Source organism: Chenopodium quinoa, unplaced genomic scaffold (assembly GCF_001683475.1).
Source record: "Chenopodium quinoa cultivar QQ74 unplaced genomic scaffold, ASM168347v1, whole genome shotgun sequence".
In the NCBI taxonomy this organism is placed as follows: domain Eukaryota; kingdom Viridiplantae; phylum Streptophyta; class Magnoliopsida; order Caryophyllales; family Amaranthaceae; genus Chenopodium; species Chenopodium quinoa.
This window is the reverse complement of record NW_018745323.1, coordinates 1864199-1887651: the sequence shown is the minus strand read 5'-3', so window position 1 is coordinate 1887651 and position 23453 is coordinate 1864199. Positions and strand designations below refer to the sequence as shown.

Genomic DNA, 23453 nt, shown 5'->3' with positions numbered 1-23453 from the left:
AGTATTAAAGTATAATAGTTAAGAGTCCACTATGAGAGAAAAATTTATAAAATATTATGAAATTAAAGACTTTCCCAACCGGAAATGGAGCAAATAATAAAATATAGTTGTATAAGAAAGTGAAGCAAGTTTTCAAAAAAAAAAAAAAAAAAAAAAAAAGAGAAAGTGAAGCAAGTAATAAAATATAAAAGAACGAGTATTTTTTTTTCTTTTTATTTTTTGGTGTTTTACACCGTTGGGCTAATTCGGATTCGGGGATCAATTCTGGGTGGTTAGGTTTCAGTCCCCTCCCAATTGTTGTTACGGGGGATCAAACACGGTCACACTGGTCCTTCCTATCAAGTGCAGTCCCAGTTTCAATCACCGCTGCACCAACAATCAATTGGTAAAGGGATGAGTATTGTAAGTATATGTAATTAGTTTGATTTCAATATATAATCCAAAATCCCCGATTGTGTTCAAATGTTATCTAGCTTTTCCCCACATGGACAATCAAGCCATGTCCCTTGTGCATAACGCAGCAATTGCCCATTGGACCATTGGCCCATTGATATTTACTAATTTATTTATCCCATTAAGGCATTAATTACTGTATATCCACATCATATTAGATTGGGTCATAATCCTGTCATAAATTTTTTGAAAACGAATTGAGTTTAAATCCAATGCTTCGAAAATGGTATACATTAGATACGACAATTAAAGGATTTGAGTAGTTGGAAAGTTGATCATCTACATTTTAGGTAACACAAAATTCATAAGGTAGACAATGAAGTAATGTGCTACCTAATTCATTTCCACACGCACACACAAAGCACTAAAATTTAAAATTTTGAAAAAAAAAAAGAAACATATATGTAAGCATGTATTGTTTATGCTAGTATCACTCTTAGCATTCTAGTCAGTTAAAAAAAATATGAGTGACTTGTCTACTAAAGGGAAGGGAGAAGATGGCAGACAAGGGTGGAAGGAAGTGCTTCATAATATACTTGATACAAATGATCATGAGATGTTCCTTACCAATATTAGGCACCACATTAATCAGTGAGTTTCCTTTCATTTTTATTTTATTTGAATGATTAAATTTTATTTTTCCATTTTTTTAAGATTTTTTTCTAAAATTTCTCATTTACTATTCATGCTGATTATGTTGTATAATTGTTTATAAGAAATAATATATGAAATAGTATATTTATTGAGTATTTTCATATATAATTTCTATGTAGATTTTGTAACCATGAAAGTATCAAGAAACTAATGATATAAATTATTAAATGTGTGATAGAATTGCGCACATTATACTTATTGTTTCGGGTGAAAACAATGGGACCTTGTCGAAGGTCCGATGAAGTGGAGAAGACTAGATTCGATCCAAGTAATGTTGGGCCGAAGGTTTCCTGCACAGTAAACACACGTAAACTAGCCTCGGGGGTGTTGCCGAGGAAGACCCTTCTGATGCTAAAGTCAGTACAGTGTGTAGAAAGAGAACACTATGCAAGAGAATTAATTGCTTGAGGCTTTGCTTGAATGAATGTACAAATGTAATATTGATGACTTTTATACCTTGGCATACATGGAGAAGTTGGCCCTTAGCCCAATTGACTTGCCTTGAGGATTGATCTTTGACTTTAGCACAATTGGAGAGATGAACCTTGACCTTGGACTTTTAATTGGATCATTTAATGCCTAGGCCCAATTGGACTAAATTGGACCCAAACACTTATATAGAAGTGATTTTAAATTGCAAAGTATTTTGCTACATAAATAGTACGAAGTACCTCTAACTAGTTGTAAAGTGTAATTCATGTGGATTACTAAAGTGATACTTTTGATAAGGGAAAATAGCTAATCAAAATCAACACATCATGTGTATAGGGTTGCAGTCGAAATACCAAAAGTTGAACTTAAATTTGAACATTTATCAGTCGAAGGTGACGTACTTAATGGAGGTAGAGCTCTGCCCACTTTACTTTCTGCAACTATAAACTTTTTGGAGGTAAATACTTAAAAACTTTGATGGTTTCAAATTTATTGTTTTTTAGTTATGATAATCTTGTAACATAATAATTAGAGTTTCAATCCACATTTTTGACCATATTAATACTTCCTTTCTCCCCAAATAAGAATATTATTTGTCTTTTACATACTTGATGATGATTAAAGAAAAATAAGATAGTAAGATTCAGTTGATTGGAGGTGAAAAATATTAAGGTTTAACTAATTGATAAAAGGGGATGTCATAAAATATCATATATAACTAGATAGGGTTTTGTGTGAAGCTACCGTTTATAAAAATGTTACACGTAGTAATCAACTTCTACTCACAACACTTTAAGTTTTAAAATAATACCTTTTTTTTTTTGAGAAAATTTAAAATACTACCTTTGGTTAGATTGTCGTTACTTTAGTACAAAATCTCATACTACCTCCGTTTTTTTTTATGTGCAACTTTTGTCATTTTAGTCCGTTCACTATTATGTGCAACTTTCCTTTTTCATTCCATTTTTGGTAAATAAAAACCCTTGAATTTACTATATTACCCCCACTTAAAAAATGTAATCATCTTACTTTTACCCCTCATTACCCATAACCCTAACTTAATTTGACACACCTAAATTAACCTAACCTAAGTACTCCCTCCAATTTACCCCCCCAACCGACACAACTCTATCTTTGTCTCCACCTTTTCTAGACTGATCTAGCGAATTCTATAGAACCCTAGATCAGTTTCTTCCTTTTCCTGTTCTTCGTGTTCTAGGGTTCATGTTCTTCGTCTTCTTCGTTTCCTTCGCCTTTTTCCAGAAAAATTCAGAGTCCCACAATTATGTCTTCCCCCTTTCCCTCCCCTTTCGAGAGGCATCCAGACGTTACAATTCCGTTACATGACCTAGATCCACTTATTGACGCCTATATTGGCACAGATTCACAGAGTGAGGCTAAGTTCATCAAGTCCCTCATTAACGACATCAACCGGGGCAATGATTTTCCTCGCCGCCTTTACAAGTCTGAGGAAGGCCCAAATTACTGTTCTCCGACGACTTTCAAAGCTTTGGGGGAAGTCCTGAAAAATATCGACGAGGCGGAGAAGACGAACAACGAGGAGGGTGAAGGCGACTCCCATGCCCAAAAAAAAATTGATTTTGAGGTTAAAGATGTAGATCTGGAGTCCGATTCTGTGGAGGTCAGTGTTGCGCCCTCCCCCCCCAAGCGCGGATCTAAGGTTTCCAGGCCTCCTCTGAAGCTTCGGCGAAACAGGAAGGCTGCGGTGGTGGCGCTGAGGCGTATGCGCGGGTTGCCTGATTTGCCGGAGTCCGACCTCGTGGTGCTGTCCTCTGATGAGGAGGCTGAGCACTGACCCTTGCGTAACGATTCTTATTCCTAATTTTTTTTAATTTTTTAAATTTTAAAAGAGTCCTAATTTTTGTGTCGGTTGATCTATCAGTGAAACTAGGGTTTCACTGTTTATTGCCGGATTGTTTGACTGGTTGTGGTTTCATGATGGGTTGTTGGTTGTGTTGACCTAACCACTGGATGCTAAGGGTTTGCTGTTATGGGTAACTTTGACTCGTTGTTGTTTATTGTTGGGTTGTTGATTATGTTAAATGTTAGGGTTTATTTGTATTTTTGTGTTGATCTTGTGCATGTTCATTGTTGCCTAGTGAGTCCCTTAAAAGGAGTCCCCTGATGTTGCCTTATGTTTCTTGTTTATGAAAGAGCCCCCTACATCTGCTTACTGCTGTTTTGTGAGATAGCATGTTGGGTTGTTGGTTATGTTACATCTGGGAGATTAATTGCTGGTTGCATGTGTGTGTTGGTACATCTGGTTGCATCTTGGGTTGTTGGTTATGTTCATTGTGTTGTAGTTCCTTGGGGTACACTTTGTTGGCTGTGTGGACTTGATTGATGAATGATGAGGCCGGTGTCTTGTGCATGTTCATTGTTGCCTAGTCAGTCCCTTAAAAGGAATCCCCTGATGTTGCCGTCTGTTTCTTGTTTATTAAAGAGTCCCCTACTTTGACATGCTATTTTGCTTACCCATATCCACATGATGAAGGGACTCCAATGAATTTCAATATGCACAAGTGATTTGCTCCATCAACATGCAAGTTTCTGTTGTTGTCGAGGTACCCTTGTGCATATGTGTGGTATTCAACATTATAACCCTCTGATGGATTTAGTGCCCACATAAATTGTCTATCTTTGTCATTCATAATCAACTAAAAATGTGGGTACAAAATACAATATGTTTGAGCAATGAACATAAAACTTTACAAAAGACCATATCATAATCTAATGACATTACTTCAGACTGCCTGACTTGTTTGGGTAATTGTAATCAACAAAATACACCTAACCACTTGATTGTTCAAAAAAACCAATAAAACTTACTAGGAGAAGTGGTTATGTGTGGCAGTCCATGTGTTGTCTGGTTGTTGTAAAGAGTCTCCTAATCTGCATCCACCTCCAAATCTTCTGTGAGTTCTTGAGTCCCTTGATTTGCTGGCCTAAACATAGTGTTTAGGTACTCCACAGCCTCCAATACATCCTTCTTCTGAACCTCTACCAAATCTGGAAGATTGCCTAGGTTTTCCAGCTGTTTTTTGTTCATATGTGGTATTTTGTACTTGTTACCACCTTCAGCCTTGAGTATCTTAATCATACATTTTTGCAATGTAACCCAGATGTACTTGTTAACCTGGGGGTTAAATGTGTCATAAGACTCTTTCACCTTTGCAACCAGCTCATCTAAGTCCCTAGGAAAAGACTGATATTGCAAAGACTGTATAGACCTAAATAGCCCTAAGTCAAGGACATTCAAATCAGGGGACTGAGCTGGCTGAAAAACAAATTGAATGTTAAACCTATTAGCTGTTGTTGCTGCCAGAAACTCATCATCTGTAGGAACTTGGTGAGGCCTTGCATTGTCCCATTGGATGACCACATCCTTGGGCAGACCTTCAGGCCACTTTGACATGATTGCTGGAATGACCTTTGTTACTAGCATCTCTCTGATTACTTCTCTGTTTATGTTCGAGAGTGCCTTAGTTTCCATAGTCCCTCTTGGTCTTTTCTTGCTTGATTTCTGTGCTTCTGTCTGGACAGTGAATGGGAAGATGCCATACTTCCCATCATGTAACAGTTCTCCATTTATGCCATATAATGGCTTCCCTATGACTGCCATGAACATTGCCTTGAGCTTGAATCTTCTTGACTGAACTGCCATGTAGGGATCATCCTCACTTGGCAGTAGATAAAACCTCCTTTTGTCAGGGTTCAAGTAGAACCACTTCTCATCACAGTGTATGACATTCCTCATGTCAACAAATGTGGGGTCCTCATGCCCTGTTGCTGGGTTTATATGTGACAAAACCCATCTTAGTCTGGCAATCTTATGGTCTGCTGTAAGCAATGGTTTGTTGCAGCATGTGTGTGTTCTTAGCCTTCCCTTCTTCTTCAAATTGTGAACTGTACTAAGACTGATCTTCAATGCTCCTGCATAGCTCCTTTCTGTCTGCCTTAAATGTAGTGGGACTGACTGCAGAGTTTCATCAGAAATTTGCAATGGCTTTCTCCCTGTTTTGCCAATTTTTTTAGTCCTGACATCAATCAAGTCCCCTAATGCCAGCTGCCTTTTTATGTCTGTGAAAATTCTTGTGATTGTTGATTTGTGAACATTGAATTCAGATGATAATTGCTTCATGTGACCCCTTGGTAATGTCCCATTGTTCATTTTCACCAAAATTGCATCTACGATTTTCCTTCTTTGCTGCAATGTTAATTGCTTTCTACATACACTATGAGTCCCTCCATGAGCTTGCTGTTGCATTTGTGTTTGTTGAACATTAGTGTCTGCCTGTTGTTGCTGTTGTTGTTCTTCTTATTGGTTGCCCTCCATGATTTCATCTTCTGAGTTGTACTCCCAAATGCCTGCATCCTGCATTTCTTCTTCTTCCTCAAACCACAACTCTGCCATCTGTTCTTCATGTAGAATGTGTTCGATATCAAAAAAAACAGAATCATCATTTTCTGCCATTTCTGTTCTACAGCACAGGGGGTGCAGTAAGGGCCCTGCTGAGTTGTGTGGGTTGAAGATGAACACTAAACCCACCTGTGGAGGAAGGACAACAGAGAAGCCCTGTTTTTGTAAAGCTTTCAATAGTTTGTAGTGTGTAATTATGCTAACCGTAACGGTTTATGTAAGAATTTGTAATCTTTTGGGAAGAAACTCAGTTTTTGGTGGAATGTGTCACCCACCTTCAAACAATATTGATTGTAATTCTTGGTTGACAATGGAGGATGCTTTTATTCCCTCCTTTAATGCTGAATGGTAGAAAATTATGGGGGCATGAATGTTTATATAGCCTCCTAAAAATTAGCTTGAAAAAAATTTACCCTCCAATTTTTTATAAAAGGGGGGGAAACAAAAAATTCACCCCAAAAAATCCCACCAATTTACTTTTCCGGTGGGTTTTTGGGGGGAAATTTCCCTCCCAACATTAAGGTGTGGTCCACACTTTCTCTCTCCTTCTACTTTAATTAAACCCACTTACTTTTCCTAATCTTTACCCTTCAATCTTTTGCCTCGTGAACCGTTTTTAGTGCAAAAGTTGCACATAAAAAAAAACGGAGGTAGTAATTTACTATCCATGTGCTGACGTGCTTATTAATTATATTTTAATATAAGAAAGTTTCTTATGAAAATTCGATTTTATAAGAATAGTGTTTGTCAAAATTTTCTTTATAAAACAAGAAAGTAGTGTTGGGTTGATTAATGTGACTATATATAAATTGTTTTTAGGGTTTGGTTGATTAAAAATGTCTGAAAATTATGGATAAAGAGAGTGATATGTATAGAAATCTGTAAATGTTGTAGGACAAGAGAAATAATCTATCTATTAACTATTACTAAAACAAAATATTGCTGACATCATCATCTCTTAAATTATCCTACGTGTCATTGTCTGTTGAAGAATAAATCTCAAGTGTCACCACATGTAAGTGTCCCACATTGACAAATTATTTATGAGAGAATAGCTTGAATTGTATTGATGATCTTGGCTAATATTTATAGCCTACAAAAGATAACCTACACAATATATACTCTATCATATAAACTTCCATAAATCTATCTTAGAATATCACTAAGATATATTATTATCCTAAATATAATACTAATATATATTATTATCCTAAATATAATAGGATAAGATCTATATGGAAAATATATCACAATAATATATTTTCTTATATTCCTAACACCCTCGCGCAATCGTAACGGCAGTAACACGAACGTTACGATTGGAAATTCGCACTTTGTTGAAGTCGATCGAGTTGCACCTCTCTGTTGATGTTGCCTTCAAAATTATTTTTTTATTTAAAAAAACGAACTTTTGCTACCACGGCCCTTTGCCGGTGTCCTTGGTCTTCTGTCACGGCCCTTTGCTGGTGTTCGTGGTCTTTTGTCACGGCCCTTTGCTGGTGTCCGTAATCTTCTTTGCCACGGCCCTTTGCTGGTGTCCATGATCTTCTTTGCCAGGCCCTTCGCTGGTGTCCGTGGTCTTTTGCAAATTATTATTTTTTAAATAATAAACAATACGCCAAACACTACTACAAAAATTGGCAAAGAGACCCGTTGAGATATGCCTTAGAGACCGCCTCACAACGGGTCTCTATCTCAGGGGCCTGTTTGATAAAGAGACCTGTTTATCAAAAGGGGTCTGTTATTTAGGACAAAGAGACCCGTTGTAAGTGATAACAGGTTTGTTACGTAAGTCATGAAATTAACATTTTAGAAGAATAAACTAACATTTTAGAAGAATAAAAGACCCGTTATTTGAGATAAGTGGTCTGTTTAGTGGTATCAAACAAACCTATTATGTCAAACAACGGGTCTCTTTGTTCTCTAAATTTTTGTAAAAAAATATTTTTGATTTTTCATTTTGGCAGATTGACATTTGAATTTTGAAAATTTTGTTTATATTGCGATATAAAAATAGGTAGATATATCATACGAATTACAAAGTAGATGGTAAGTTACAACCACAGAAAATAGCTATGGATTAAAATAAAATCGATGTAATACAAAAAAAATAAAATCAAATGTAAATTTGCTACAAAAATTGAATTTACATTAATTTACAATTATAATTGCATCAATAAATACTTGAATACTCCATTTTGTATCTCCTTTGTTTGAAAATTTTGTGTGATGAAATCAAGCAAATCTGACAAAAACAAAAGACAAATGAGTAAGTTAAGCTTAATGAAATTGATATACATAATAGTTCTGTAACTACTCGTATATTTGGTGATAAACAAAAGTAAGACAAATTAAAAAGCTAATTATTAATTATGTAGCATTCATTCCGTCAGACGAATACACTACACTATAGCTAAAACACTACTCCGTAATAGATGGATTACCTAAATTTTGATCGGAAGTTAGGTCATCAGTTAAACAACAATTCCTCATAATTTGCAGAACTATTAACTTATGAGTTTAACTTGGCGACTTCTCAAACTTGTGAAAAATGGGAGGATATTGAGGGGAGAGAAAAAGCCCTTATTTATCATCTTTAGAGTAAATACAGTGTTTTATTCTCAATGGAGAAGGGTTTTTTTCTCAAAAAAAAAAAAAAAAAATCAATGGAGAAAGGAAGAGGAAGTTACGACGATTTCATCAGGAGAGGATGAGGGTTTCAATTTTGGGTTGGGCTTGGGCGGAGGTTTTGAAGAGAGTGAATATGTGAATGAGTTTGAAGGGAAACGAAATAATGATGTACACCATATAATAAAAAGAAAAAAGTACAATATCAAATAAAAAGGGTCGTACACTCGTACTGCAATTAGAAGAGTAAAGGTAAGAGACCCTTAAAGTAGAGAACGGGTCAGCAATCTCTCTTTTTTATTTCTTAATACACATAAGAGACCCGTTATAATAAATATTAGATCTCTTACATCAATCACACCAGTTAGTTAAATAACGGGTCTCTAATTGGGGGTCTTTTTTGCAAGTTTTGTAGTACTGAAACGTGGCTTTTCTTCATCTCCATGGAGATGCAATAATGGAGGAAGCACACTCAAACACTACAACCTAACCAAATCACATATGATCATTCATATTGATCACATACACCAATAATAACCCACATATCACATGGTTATTCCAAAAAAATAGATTAAATAAAAAAAATAGAAATTTCAAAGAGCAATACTATTGCATAGCGGAAGCAAATTTATGAATCCCACCGGTGGGTTTAATATGCTAACCCACGGCAGGGGAATATTTGTGTGAACGGTCCCAAGATTTAACCTGCTCTTGATAACATGACAAATTGTTTATGACCACATGTAAGTATCCCACATTAGTTGAATAAATTATTATTTTAATCTACACTATACATTTTTTATTAAAAATTAATTGTCACTCATGTTTACATAAATGATAAAATTAAATTTTTATGCATGATAACAAAATAATTTCATATCCATATTAATAAAACTACTTAAATCGTGCAACGCACGAGTTTAATCTAGTGATAGAATAAAGGGGATATATAAAAATTAGATCAAGCAACATGTTAAGAATCAACACTTTTTCCCTCTTAAATAAAAATATAACAAATATATACGTACTTTTGAAGCCTAGTTTACAAACACTAATATCATTATGAAACAAATTAATCCTCTATAATATAAATTTGAATTTTTTTTAAAAAAAAAAAATTGATATATAGTTTTCTTATGGACCTATAGATATTCATTTTAAAAAATTAAATATTGTTCGACGTTTGTATTTCTGGCCAATTTTGAATTTTAGTTTATGGCAGGCAATTCTTAAGAAGGTACGATTGTCCCCATCTCAAAAGCAAAAACTCAAGATCCTCCACCATGTCAATGGCATTATTAGACCCTCTCGGTATATATCATCATTTACTTCATAGTTTGACTCTTTCAAATTAAAGAGTATGTACGTGCGTGCTTAATTTTTTAGAAGTGCAAAACTTTGACTTACATTTAGTAAATACACATCTTAATTGAAAAAATATATTTAATCTTATAAGGAATATTTTTATTTATTTATTTATTTAGGGAAATTTTTTTTGGTAACACCATACTTTTTACTTTTCTGAGTGGTAAATTACAAAAAAATTTATTATCTTTAGTAAACCTAAGTTTTGATTACCAAAGATAATACTTATTTTAATTTAAACTCATTAACCATAGTTAGTTTTTATATTTTTTTTAAATAATTAAATAAGTTATATTTAAAAAAAAAAACCCAACCCCACCAATCGGTGTCCCAGCCAACCACATCCCCCTCCCATCGGCCAATGCCACCGCACTTCATTCCCGACCCCACCCACCGGTGCCGGCACCCAAATCCCTTAACGCCGGCGACCATCCCACACCCTTCCCCTTCCTCGAAAACCCTGAAACACTTCCATCCCCCACCCTCAAAAATCACTAGTCGCTCATCCCCACCATCGAAAACCACCGCCACGACTCTTCCTCTCTTACCTCTGACCGAGCAATCTCCTCCCATCAGCCACCGCAACCTCCCTCTCTTTCTCCTCCTTCCTCCGCAATCACACATCTCTCTTCTCCGCCCAGACCGAACCGAAGCCCACGACTCAAATCAGCGACTTTAGGAGTTAGGGTTTCAGAACGCTGATGCTTCGAGTTTTCAATGGCCATGGTTCTAAAAATCAGCGGCAAGAGTCTTGAAGGTGGAGGAAGGGCTGATTATGGTTTTTTATGGTGGTGTAATGGACGATTAGGGAATTTCGGAGTTTGTTTCTAGGGTTTTCAGGGAAACGGAAATGAGTTTCAGGGGTGGTTTCTATGGGTTTTCGGGGGGGGGGGGGAAGGGATTTGGGTTTCAGGGAAGGGGTTGAGGCGCAGCGTGCTAGGAGACACGCCGACGAGGCTAGTGGCTGGGCGGCGGCGTAGGTTGGGGCAGGGGATTGGGCACCGACGATGGTGATGGGTGGTGGGATGCAGGTCGGGGAAGGGGGCTGGGTTATTTTTCATTTTTAATATTTAAAATAAAATAATTTTATTTTTTTTTTAAAATCATTTAAATGTTAAAAAAACCTAACTATTGTTAAATATTTAGTTAAAATTAATCATTAATGTTATAGTTAGCTTAATATAAAAATTTGAGTTTACCAGATATAATAAGTTTTTTTGCAATTTACCACTGAGAAAACTTAAAAGTATGGTGTTACCAAAGAGAATTTCCTTTTTTTTTTTTTTTTTTTTTTTTTTTTTTTTTTTTTTTTTTTACAAGAATACGGAGTATTAGTTTCAATTATACTTGTAATAACTTTTTATTAGGAAAATATACATTGCCCTATCCTAATAAGATTTTAGGTAATGTATTGTTTTCTATATAAGTAAATCATATAGAATTTTATTTTTTTTATTATTTTTTTTCTTTTTTATTTATTTATTATTTTTTTTGCGGATTTTTCACCAAATACCATTAAGTTAAAGCTTAATTGACCATATACCATCGAAAATTTTGTAATATATCATATACTAGCAAACTTTAAAAAAATGCCACAACATGCCATTAATGAGTAACGAACGTTAACGCCGTTAGTCATTAAGGTTAATAATGCCGTGGCAGCTAGTGATTTGTTCCATTCTAAATAATTTAATTTTAAAATAATTATTTAATTAAATATCGAAAAAAGAAAAAAAACAGCCGCCACCAACGTTCTCCCAGCCAGCCACCACCAACGATACCCCCTGCCAGCAAGGAAGACCGGAACCCCCTTGTCGATATGGAATCCGATCAGGACCTTCGCCGGCGCTCCTTCCCTTCCCTGAATTGTCGTGCCCGACTGCTCGCATCTTCCTCGAAAACCCCCAACCTTAACCACCGTTCTAGCATCACCTTGAAAAACACTCCCCTAAACACCGAGCGACCGCCGAAGCTCCTACCCCGGCGTCGGAAAATGAATTTGCCTCGTCCCAATGCCATCTCTAACCCATTGAACCACCACGAATGCCGAAACCCTAAAACCAAAATCTATCTATGGTTTCGATTTCGGTGTTTTGAAGTTTCGTGGTGGTGGTTTTTGGCAAGTTGGGCGGCGACGACTTGTGAGAGAGGGTTTGGGCTGCCGACGAAGGGGTTTTTGGGTTGGGTTTCAGCTAAGGTGGAAAGGTGGGGAGGGGTTGAACTCGGCGAAGGTGATGTCTGGGGATTTCGTCTAATGTGGGGGATGTTTGGGGGTTTCATCTAATGTGGTGGCTGAGTTTCCGGCTAAGGTGGTGGTTGGGGTCGGTGTTGTCACCGTCGGGGGAGGGGGATGGTCGTCAGACAGCCGAAAAGTGGTTGGGTCAGGATTATCGTCGGTTGGTGGCGGCGGTGGCAAGGGCACTGATGGTGTTTTATTTTATTAAAAAAAATTAAATATTTTTCTTAAGTTAAATAAATAAATGATAATAATAATAATAATAATAATAATAATAATAATAACAACAACAATAATAAGAACCAATTACAAGCTGCCATGTGGCACAATAACGTTAATAACTAACTGAGATAACGGAAAGGGTATGTTGTGACATTTTCATAAAGCTCAAGGTTATATGGTGTATTAGAAAGTTTTCGATGGTATGTGGTGAATTAAGCTTTAATTCAGTGGTATGAGTTAAATTAAACAAGTTTTGTGTCAAAAAATTAAACAAGTTACATGAATGGATTAAAATTTATCTTAGATGTATATAAATTGATGCAATTGTTTTTTTGATGTGCACATTGTTAGGATGACATTACTCTTGGGGCCTCCAAGTTCAGGAAAAACAACATTTCTTTTAGCTCTTGCAGGAATGCTTGATCAAACTGATTTAAAGGTGATTTATCTTTTTCAATAATCGATGCTAATTGGGTTGAATGGTGATAAGCTTATAATAATAACAAGAACCAACAATAATACAAAATATAGTTATTCCTCCCTTCTTTTTAAATGCATCAATTTCAAAAAAAAAAAAATAACTTTCAATTTAGATACATCACTTTCCATTCTAATTAATAAATTCGTTCTCTAAATAGGTAACTGGTAAAATAACTTATTGTGGCCATGAGCTAAACGAATTCGTCCCTAAGAAGACTTGTGCATACATTAGTCAAAGTGATCTTCACCACGGATTGATGACAGTAAGAGAGACGTTAGACTTTTCTGGAAAATGCTTAGGAGTAGGGACTTTATATAAGCTTATGGAAGAACTACTCTTTGATCCTACGAATGATGCATTGATGAAAGGTGTGGCTACCAAAAGCCATGAAGCATCCCTTGTCACTGAACATTTGCTCAAGGTCGGTGATGATCTTTTAAGTTGCTAATTAACTCATTAGCCTATTAATTATAAACAAGTTTAACATTATTGTACTAATTAGACTTGACAGATTCTTGGCTTGGATAATTGTGCTGATACCATTGTTGGTGATAATATGAGAAGAGGTATTTCGGGTGGTGAAAAGAAGCGTCTTACCATTGGTAATAAATTTCGTTTAAAGAGAAAAAGACTTTTTTAAATACTATCTTTATTTCTTATCATTTGTAACGTGAATATTTTATGTATCACAAATAATAATCCTTTTTGGCAAATAATATGAACTTCAACCTATGATCTTTTGTATGATTTTCGTTATTATGTAGGTGAAATGTTGGCAGGACCAGCAAAAGTATTGTTAATGGATGAAATATCAACCGGATTAGATAGCTCAACGGCTTTTCGAATATGCAAGTATATAAGCGAAATGGTTCATATAATGGACATGACAGTAGTCATCTCTTTGTTACAACCTAGTCCTGAATTATTTGAACTTTTTGATGATGTTATTCTCCTCTCGGATGGCCAAATAGTTTATCAAGGGCCGCGTCACCATGTCCTTGATTTCTTTGAATATGTCGGCTTCAAATGCCCAAAAAGAAAAGGAGTGGCGGATTTTCTTCAAGAAGTTACCTCAAAAAAAGACCAACAACAATACTGGTTCAAGGATCAAACATACAAATATATTCCAGTTTCCGAATTTGTAGAGGCTTTCCAATCTTTCCATGTTGGGCAAGAGTTATCATCGAGTCTTAAGATACCATACCAAAGATCTAATGCTCACCCTTTAGCCTTGGTAAAAGAAAAGCATGCCATCTCAAATAAAGAACTCATTAAGGCATGCTTTTTGAGAGAATGGTTACTAATGAAGCGAAATATAATCCTCTACATCTTTAAAAATGTCCAAGTTATGATTATGTCTTTGGCTACAATGAGTGCATTCTTTAGGACCAAAATGCACCACGAAACAGTGGCCGATGGTGAGAAATATATAGGAGCTATATTTTTCAGTCTTACAAATATTGTGTTGAATGGAATGGCAGAATGTACTTTAACAATTTTGGGACTTCCGGTGTTTTATAAACAAAGAGATCTATTGTTTTACCCTGCTTGGGCTTATGGCCTACCTGTTTGGATCCTTAGTATCCCTGCATCCTTCATCGAATCCGGATTATGGACTATTCTTACATATTATACCATTGGTTATGCTCCGGCTCCCACTAGGTAATTCCTCGCTATTCATCAAATCATGTGTACATTAGAAAACGTATATGAATTTAGGCGCGATAGTTTTTTTTTTTTTTTTATCAATCATTATATATCTTTTTGTTTTATGACCAATCTCACTAAAACTTCCATGAAAATTATGATTTGTGTTATCAGGTTTTTCTGTCAATGGCTTGGTTTCTTCTGTATCCATCAAATGGCTATGTCAATCTTTAGATTTCTTAGTGCTTTGGGGAGAACACTAGTTATTGCTAACACAATTGGCACGATTGTATTGATATTTGCTTTCGTCCTTAGTGGTTTTATCATTGCAAAAGGTATGTTTTAAACTTACCGATTGATAGCTAATAAAAATTCAATTGTAAAGTCCTTAATTTTTATGTTAATATGGTTTTGGTCAAGTAATTTCGTATAAATTATGGATATTTCCACACATGTAGGGGATGTTGGTCAATGGATAATATGGGCTTACTACCTTTCACCTATGATGTACGGACAACAAGTTTTAATCAGTAACGAATTTCTTGACAACAGATGGAGTAATGTAAGTTCTTGATCTCTCCTCCCTATACTTCCCCCTCCTAGAAATCTATGTCTAATAATGTTTCGGTTGCTAAAAATGTTTTGTGTTGTTATAGCCTAATACAGATCCTAGGATTAATGGAACAACCATTGGTAATGTCATTCTTGCATCAAGAGGCCTTTCGAATCATCAATATTGGTTTTGGATAAGTATCGGAGCATTGCTTGGGTTTACTCTTATCAACAACATTTTATACATCCTATCATTAACATTCTTAAATCGTACGTGATTCATGTCTCATTTTTTCATTTGGCCTTAAATTTCACAAATTATTTGACAAATTACGTATGTGATTTTGTTTTTATTTATGCTATTTGATTTTTCAGCTTTTAGTGGTTCAAAAGCCTTAGCTAAAGATGCAGATAAACGCCAAAAGAAAAATGATGAGGAACTTCAAAGCACAAATTTCGTCGTATCAAGTCATTCATCTAGATGTACCAATCCTACTATAGAGACCGCTACCAAAGGAATGTACTTGCCTTTCCAGCATCTTTCGTTAACATTCAACCACATCAACTATTACGTTGATGGACCAACTGTAAATTTCTATCTTCCAAACATTTTCTTTTGTGTAGTTTTGACTTTTTCAAAGCATATTTTAATTAAAATTTATTTGAGAAGTGACTACTTTAGGTCATTGTTTATGAATCTCAATTAAACCATGCCAGTAGTTAAAATATGCTTTGAAAGTCAAAGATTACATGGAAAATTACACCCAATTAAACCATGCCACATAATAAGGCTTGGGAAGTCACTTTTCAAAAAGTTATTGTTAAATCCTTCCTTAATAGGTGCTTTAATTCTTTGGTATGTATGGTAAAAGCTGTAATGAAAAAAATATGTGATGAAATGATTTTCAGGTGAAAATAGGTCATTAAAATTTTGAATTCTTAACTACAGGAAATGAAAGGTCGAGGTTATGATAATGAAGGGTATCGACTGCAACTATTACAAGATGTGAGTGGTGCTTTCCGCCCTGGTGTATTGACCGCGCTATTGGGTATCACTGGTGCCGGAAAGACAACACTATTAGACGTGTTGGCTGGAAAAAAGACTAGCGGATATATTGAAGGTAGCATCACTGTATCAGGTTATCCTAAGAATCAAGAGACATTTGCAAGGATATGTGGTTATTGTGAACAAAACGCCATCCATTCACCATGTTTAACTGTTTATGAATCTCTTGTATTCTCTACTTGGCTCCGTCTTTCTTCAAATATCGACCTAAATACACGAAAGGTTTGTTGCGTGCTTTATTTGATTTTGATATTTACATATGTAATTTTTGTGCACAACATTATTAGATTAGATAAAATTGAGTCGCCAAAATCTGGCCAAAAGTCCCTCCTAACAACCTAAATGAGATATAAAGACCTTCTTACCATATTTTTTTGTACAAGGATCTTTCTTACGAAGGCGACTACTTAAATAGGACCTTTTTGACAAATTTTTCTTGTTTTTATTGTTCTGAATCAATAGATGTTTATTGAAGAAGTAATGAGATTAGTTGAGCTTCAACCACTAAAGGATGCTATTGTTGGTCTTCCAAGGATAAGTGGGCTTTCAACCGAACAAAGAAAGAGATTAACCATTGCGGTAGAGCTAGTTGCGAACCCATCGATTGTGTTCATGGATGAGCCAACATCCGGACTTGATGCTAGAGCTGCTGCTATTGTCATGCGTACAATGAGAAATGTTGTAAATAATGGTAGAACTGTTGTATGTACAATTCATCAGCCGAGCATAGATATATTTGAGGCTTTTGATGAGGTAATTAAAATTTATATGTTTTTTCTTTAGTATAACATTATATCAAGTTCTCTTTATAAGTTTTTATCAATTTAAATTGATTTTTATTGTATAGCATATTTGTTACATAAAGTTTGAACTTAAAATATTGAATGGAACTTATTTTATTGAATACATCATATTTATACAAATCAAGACTAGTACAATTTTTCGAAGGCTTAACTAGTAAATATTAATGCCGAAATAAATATACTATATATTCATTATTGTTTTGCACTTTACAGCTTCTATTGATGAAGAGAGGAGGGCGTCTAATATATGCTGGACCCCTTGGTGACCACTCCTCAAAGCTTATTGAATATTTTGAGGTAGGCTATAATATTTGGGAAGAAAAAGTGGATTAAAAAAAGGAAATTTTGACAATTACCACTTTTTGTTTAGTCCATTTTAGCAATTACCACCTTCTATTTTTTTATTTGAAAATTATCACCTTCTATTTTCAAAAACATCAAAAGTTACCACATGACGTCATTTTAACTTTTGATGTTTTTGAAAGTAGGTGGTAATTTTTTAAAAAAAAATAGAAGGTGGTAATTGCTAAAATGGACATAACAGAAGGTGGTAATTGTCAAAATTCCCTTTTTGCAACATTTTGACTCGTTCATTATTTTTTTAGTTTTGTTCATACGTAACAAAATTTTTTGCTCCCTTTTAAGCAAAACACTTATAAAACGGTCTCTTTCATTGAAGGGCATTTATGGGGTTCCGAAAATAAAAGATGGTTACAATCCTGCTACATGGATGCTTGACATTACAAGTCCTCAATCAGAGTCTCAAATGGGTTTGGATTTTGCAGATATTTATCTCAACTCTCACCTTTATCAGTATGTGATTTATTAGTACTTCGTATTAAATTTGAAATACATGACATAATCACATTTCAATATTTATATTCAATATTTTGTTTCATTTATTAGTATCACTTTTACCACTATTTATTATTATTTTTTTTAGAAGAACTTTTAGCACTTTTTATATGTTGTCTTAAGCTGCATTCATCAATTTTTTTCTTGTTACTTTACTACTCGCAATTAATTACTCGTATAAATGTTCTACGAATGCAATTTTGGTAGGAGAAATCAAGAAATAATCAGAGAGCTAAATAATCCTTCGCCGAATGATGAGGATCTTCAATTCCCAACCAAATACTCGCAGCCATTCAGTGTTCAACTAAAAGCATGTTTTTGGAAACAATACAAATCTTATTGGAAGAATCCACCTTACAATGCTGTTCGATTCTTCACCACAACACTAATTGGTGCTCTACTTGGCGTTATATTCTGGAACAAGGGAAGTAAATTGTAAGTATTGGTTATATTGCTTTATAATTAGAATAATATTTGTTTGATCATTGCTATGTTTAATCACTTTAATCAAAATTATACATGATAAAATGTTAATTGCATTTTCCTTCAAAAAAAAAAAAAAAAAGTTAATTGCATTTTGCATATTAAGGAAGTTGTTAATTTTATATCGATCTAGAGTTGTTGAACTTTGTGGTTAATCGATACTAAGCTATTTGTTTCTACTAATTAGGCCTAAGTTATCAATCATAGGCATTTTTTTTTTTGAAGACAATCATAAGCATCATGCATGTAAAATTTGACAAATATGATATATCTTCTTCTATCAATGGATCAGAGTAGTTTTCATTATAATAAGGGGCCGTTTGGTTGGGGGTAATCAGGAAAGGGAATGAGAATCAACTGGCCCGATTCCCTTTGTTGATGTTTGTTTAGCACTTTTATTCATTCCCTTTACCCTTCCCATTACCCCAAATCCTTCCAACTTCATTCCCCATCCCCCTAGGTATTTCCATTCCCATTCCCTAAACACCTTCACACCACCACATCACCACCGCCGCCCCTACCCAGACCACCGCCGCCCCTCCCCGACCACCGCCCTCCCCTCCCCGAGCCTCGCCGATCTCCCGTCCCCCGAAAAAACCTCCCCTAGCCCCGCAAAACCCTAGCCCCGATCTCCCTTGACCCCGAAAACCGCCGCCCAGCCCTCCCACCACCCTCAAAACCCTAGCCGCTAGGGTTTTGAGGGTGGTAGGAGGGCTGGGCGGTGGTTTTCGGGGCTAGGGTTTTGCGGGGCTAGGGGAGGTTTTTTTGGGGGAGGGGAGGTCGTGGCTCACGCGGCTAGCGGCGACGAGGGGAGGGGAAGGGCGGCGAGGGAAGGGGGAGAGCCAAACAACAAGATTTGATGAACTTGTTTGGGATAATGTTCTCTACAATACTTTTCGGAGGAACTAGCGCTTTGAATGTTCAAGCCGTGGTTGCGAGTGAGAGAGCCGTGTTTTACCGTGAGAAAGCAGCTAGAATGTACTCAGCTTTACCTTTCACATTGGCTCAAGTACGTACTTCTTATATCTCAATAGAGTACAATGTAATAAAAAGTCGAGTATTGGTCCCATTATAATTTAAAGGACATTTTGTGAGAAACTACCTTTTAAAGCAACTTTTTTTGCGAGAAACTACCTTATAAAAAAAATGTTGTAATAAACTACCTTATAAAAGCTAAATGTTGTAAGATACTACCCTTGGTCGGAAAGTGAGAGTTGACTAAATTTTTCCGGGGTTGACTAAGTCATGTGCCGGTCACATGACATTTAATTCATCTTGGGTATTATATGGATAGGTTCGGGGGAAATTAGGGGAAAAAATGGAAAAAGATGAATTAAACGTCACGTGACCGGCACATGAATAGGTCAACGCCGAAAAAATTAAGTCAACTCTCACTTTCCGACCAAGGGTTGTATCTTACAACATTTAGCTTTTATAAGGTAGTTTTTTACAACATTTTTTTTATAAGGTAGTTTCTCGCAAAAAAAATGCTTTAAAAGGTAGTTTCTCACAAAATGTCCTAATTTAAATGAGTTTAAAGTTGACCACATCTTTAAGAAAAATTTGTGAGGAGAGGTTGACTTTGTGAATAAGGACTTTTTTAAGACAAAAGTTGTGAAAAAAGGCTCTTATAAGTTGTATGAGGTTGTGAAAAAAAAAACTGGTTGGTTTTCTGACTAGTCAACGCGTGACTTCGACATTGACTATCATGTTCCTAGTACATGACACTTAAAAAAGACCATTTCGTACTTTTTTCCCCAATATTTCCCTCCATTTCAAACAATCCTGTGCTAGGCACATGAGGGGAAACGAGAGGAAAAAAGTAATTGGGGTCTTTTCTCAGTGTCATATGCTAAGCATGTGAAAGGCAACACTAAAATCAGAGTAGCCGGAAAACTAATCAATGTGCCTCTTTACAACCTCACACAACTTATAAGGTTCTTTCTCACAAGTTGTCTTAAAAGGTCCTTCTTCACAAAGTCGCTCTCTTAAAAGGTCCTTTTTTACAGTTTTCGTAACATTATTTTTCTTTTCCTAATTCTTATCATGCAGCTCGCTATAGAGGCAATCTACATTGCCATTGTGAATTTTGTGTATTGTCTACTTCTTTACTCTATGATCGGATTTGAGTGGACGATTGGGAAATTCTTCTACTTCTACTACTTCGTTTTCATGTGCTTTATGTACTGTTTCGGGTGAAAACAATGGGACCTTGCCGAAGGTCCGCTGAAATGGAGAAGACTGGATTCGGTCCAAGTTATGTTGGGCCGAAGGTTTCCTGCACAGTAAACACACGTAAACTAGCCTCGGGGGTGTTGCCGAGGAAGGCCCCTCCGATGCTAAAGTCAGTACAATGTGTAAAAAGAAGACACTATGCAAGAGAGTTTGTAGCTTGAGGCTTTTGTGGAATATATCCGAATGTCTCAATGAGTATATGAATTAGAATATGAATATCTATCTATGAATGTGTCAATATGATGGCTTTTATACCTCATCATACATGGAGAGGTTGGGCTTTAGCCCAATTGGCTTGCTTTGTGGGCTGACCTTTGACTTTTGCACAATTGGAGAGTTGAACCTTGACCTTGGGCTTTTAATTGGATCATTTAGTGCTTAGGCCCAATTTTGACTAAATTGGACCCAAACAACTTGCCCCCCAGACCCGATTTGGAAGGATGACGGGTCGGGTTTGATTTAATTCAGAAAAGGAGGGAAGTAAATGATTTAATTGATCCAAAAATTTGAATTTAAACCGTAATTAATGAGATAACAACGGTTAATGATTGCGGAAGTTGGACGGATAATGGGCAGTTTAATCGCAAGATCATGTGTTTAATGGTTACTTAGTGGGTATTTAAGAGAAATTAAAACACAAACTCCTCGTATCCCGTACCTGGAGATATAAACAAAGGCGCGTCATTCTCTTCACTTATTCACCAACACAAACCCAGAATTCTCAAGAGAGAAACCAAGAACCCGCATCAAAACTTCGCAAATTCCCCGAGCATTAAGCTTAGAAACTGAGACTTGCCACTACGAACTCGTAAATCGGCAACTTTCGCTTCAGATTAAGGTAAATTCCTTTGATTTCAGTTTATTTTTCTTCGAATTCGAACTCCTTCCCCTTTTCTTTCGACTTTTCTCTTCGAAATAATCAATGGCAAGAGGAGTTAGAGGTAGAGCCCGTGCTCCAAGAAGAGCAAGGCCGATTCCCGATCCTAGGAACAGGATTGGGACCTGGAATGGTCAAAGGCCGGAGTCTGACCCTGCTAAAGGGATTAGGGCGACTCCCCTTTCCTCGGCTCCTCCTCAAAGAACGGGTGAGCCGAGCGCTTCTGGACGGGATGATGAAGTTCCCGCTGTCCTTTGGGATATCCTCCCTGGGTTTTCAGAATGGGAGAATGCCGAAGTCGCTTCGGCTATGATAAAGAACCGCCCCTACTCATGGTGGGTAGAGAACGCCGATCAATATCGATTTGCCGAGCAAATTGAGTTGCATTACGGCATTTTTGAAGCTGATGGGTATTGGTGCCGAATGCCCTCGGCATCTGATAGAATCCATCGTCCACCCCCGGGGTATGTGGGGGTGTACACGAGACAGCTTCAGTACGGGTTGAGGTTCCCTTTGGACGTTTTCGTCCGAGACTTGCTGATCCATTACAACATCTCTCTATGTCAGCTAACCCCCACCAGCATCCGAAGGGTGATGACATACTTATGGGTCTGCAAGTTCTTCAAGTACGTGCCGAACCTGCACTGCTTCAAAAAGCTCCATCGGCTAGTGCCAAATATTCAAAGTGGGCACGGAAGCCATGGTTCTGGGTGGTACCGGATTGAGTCCCGGCCCCAATACTTGACCATGTGGCCAAACGACTCTTCAGACAAGGACTGGAGAGGTCAATGGATTTGGGTTAGGGCACCCACAGATCCGGGCCACCCTTGCGTCTTCAGCGCTCCCCGGTACTTAGCTGAGCCTGATCCCGAAATGGGAAGTCTAGGTCCCCCGCAGATAACGGGGCGGATCCGAACCTGGATCAGCAACATATCTTCGGCAAGCTGCCGAACCGGGGGGGAGTGGTCGAATGCAGCATATCCCGGAGACTTGGCTCCCCGATACGCATTACGTTTTCCAAGAGAACATGCTAGCAGCTGTTGGCCTCAGCCGAAAGTTTAAGGATGGTAAGCTTCTTCGGCTGGGGCCGAGGCTTTTTAACTACCTCTTTTTCTTCTCTCGCTTTGCTTTTTTATGCTGTGCCGATCTATCTGAGCTAAACTTTCCCCTTTCCTTTTTTCAGAGCGGGACGAGACCAACGTTGGCATTAACTACGCTCGTCTTGGTGTCAACCGAGAGCGAGTTGTAACTGAACGGGCCCCGTCTATCACTGAGCCGAGGCATAGGGAAGTTCATCTAGACTCTTCCCACTTCCAAATTGAGGCTGTTGCTCTGTATCAGAGGCAGAAGCCTTGGTGGAAGAAGAGAGACCCTTGGTTTCAGCTGCTGAACGAAGAAGCTGAAGCTGCCCGCACAGCCGAAGAGGTTGCACGGGTTCTCGAAGCTTGCGAAGGAGGAGAAGGGTCCTCCAGAGCTGCTGAAGCCGAAGCTGCAGCTAGAGCAGCTGAAGAAGACGAGGCTTTGCTGAAGACCTCGGTGAGCTTTCAGACAACTTTTTCTTTTTTTTTTTTTTTTTTTTTTTTTTTTTTTTACTCACATTCTTCTTCCCCCCTGTCTGTTACAGTCTGAAGAGAGTAACAGACACAGAGAAGGCAAAGCTCCTGTTCGTCCCGAAGACCAAATACAAGAGTCTTCAGACTCAGATATGGACGAGCAGCCCCTTCTGAAAAGGCGCCGAAGGATGGCCATCATCGGCCCTCATGACTTTCAGCAGAGGCCGATGACCATCGGCGTCGCAATAAGGGAACCTGAGGAAGGCAACGGATCGCCGAGGGTTCCCCAGCCAACACCCCAATCACCTCAAAAGACCCCTCCGCCACCTCCTGAGATGGAGGTGGATCAGAGAACTCCCGAACCTAAGGGAGGGGTCCAAGAAGAAATCAAGAAGAGTGCTGATGAGCACAAAAATAAGGATGCCGTGATGTCCAGTGCTGAGGGCTTCACGGCAGACATCGCAAGAGAG

At 37.2% G+C, this 23453-nt stretch overlaps 1 protein-coding gene across 1 annotated transcript; it reads left to right on the top strand.

Annotated features, from left to right (window-relative positions):
* Window positions 1–808: 808 nt before the first annotated feature.
* LOC110712498 (ABC transporter G family member 34-like) lies at window positions 809–20517 on the top strand. The gene is made up of 18 exons (XM_021890961.1): window positions 809–1044; window positions 1876–1996; window positions 9831–9919; window positions 12783–12870; window positions 13070–13333; window positions 13424–13514; window positions 13677–14574; window positions 14734–14894; window positions 15018–15121; window positions 15216–15381; window positions 15487–15698; window positions 16061–16399; window positions 16640–16930; window positions 17194–17277; window positions 17660–17793; window positions 18043–18270; window positions 19159–19327; window positions 20371–20517. Exons 1-18 carry the CDS (start codon window positions 917–919, stop codon window positions 20515–20517), a joined length of 3714 nt encoding a protein of 1237 aa, XP_021746653.1. The 5' UTR covers window positions 809–916.
* Window positions 20518–23453: the final 2936 nt, after the last annotated feature.

Excerpts from the sequence above, each read along its gene's own strand:
- LOC110712498 (XM_021890961.1), top strand. The coding sequence starts at position 917 with ATGAGTGACTTGTCTACTAAAGGGAAGGGAGAAGATGGCAGACAAGGG. Across the intron at positions 12,871-13,069 it reads TTGATCAAACTGATTTAAAG|GTAACTGGTAAAATAACTTA; the intron begins GTGATTTATCTT and ends TTCTCTAAATAG. Across the intron at positions 13,334-13,423 it reads TCACTGAACATTTGCTCAAG|ATTCTTGGCTTGGATAATTG; the intron begins GTCGGTGATGAT and ends TAGACTTGACAG.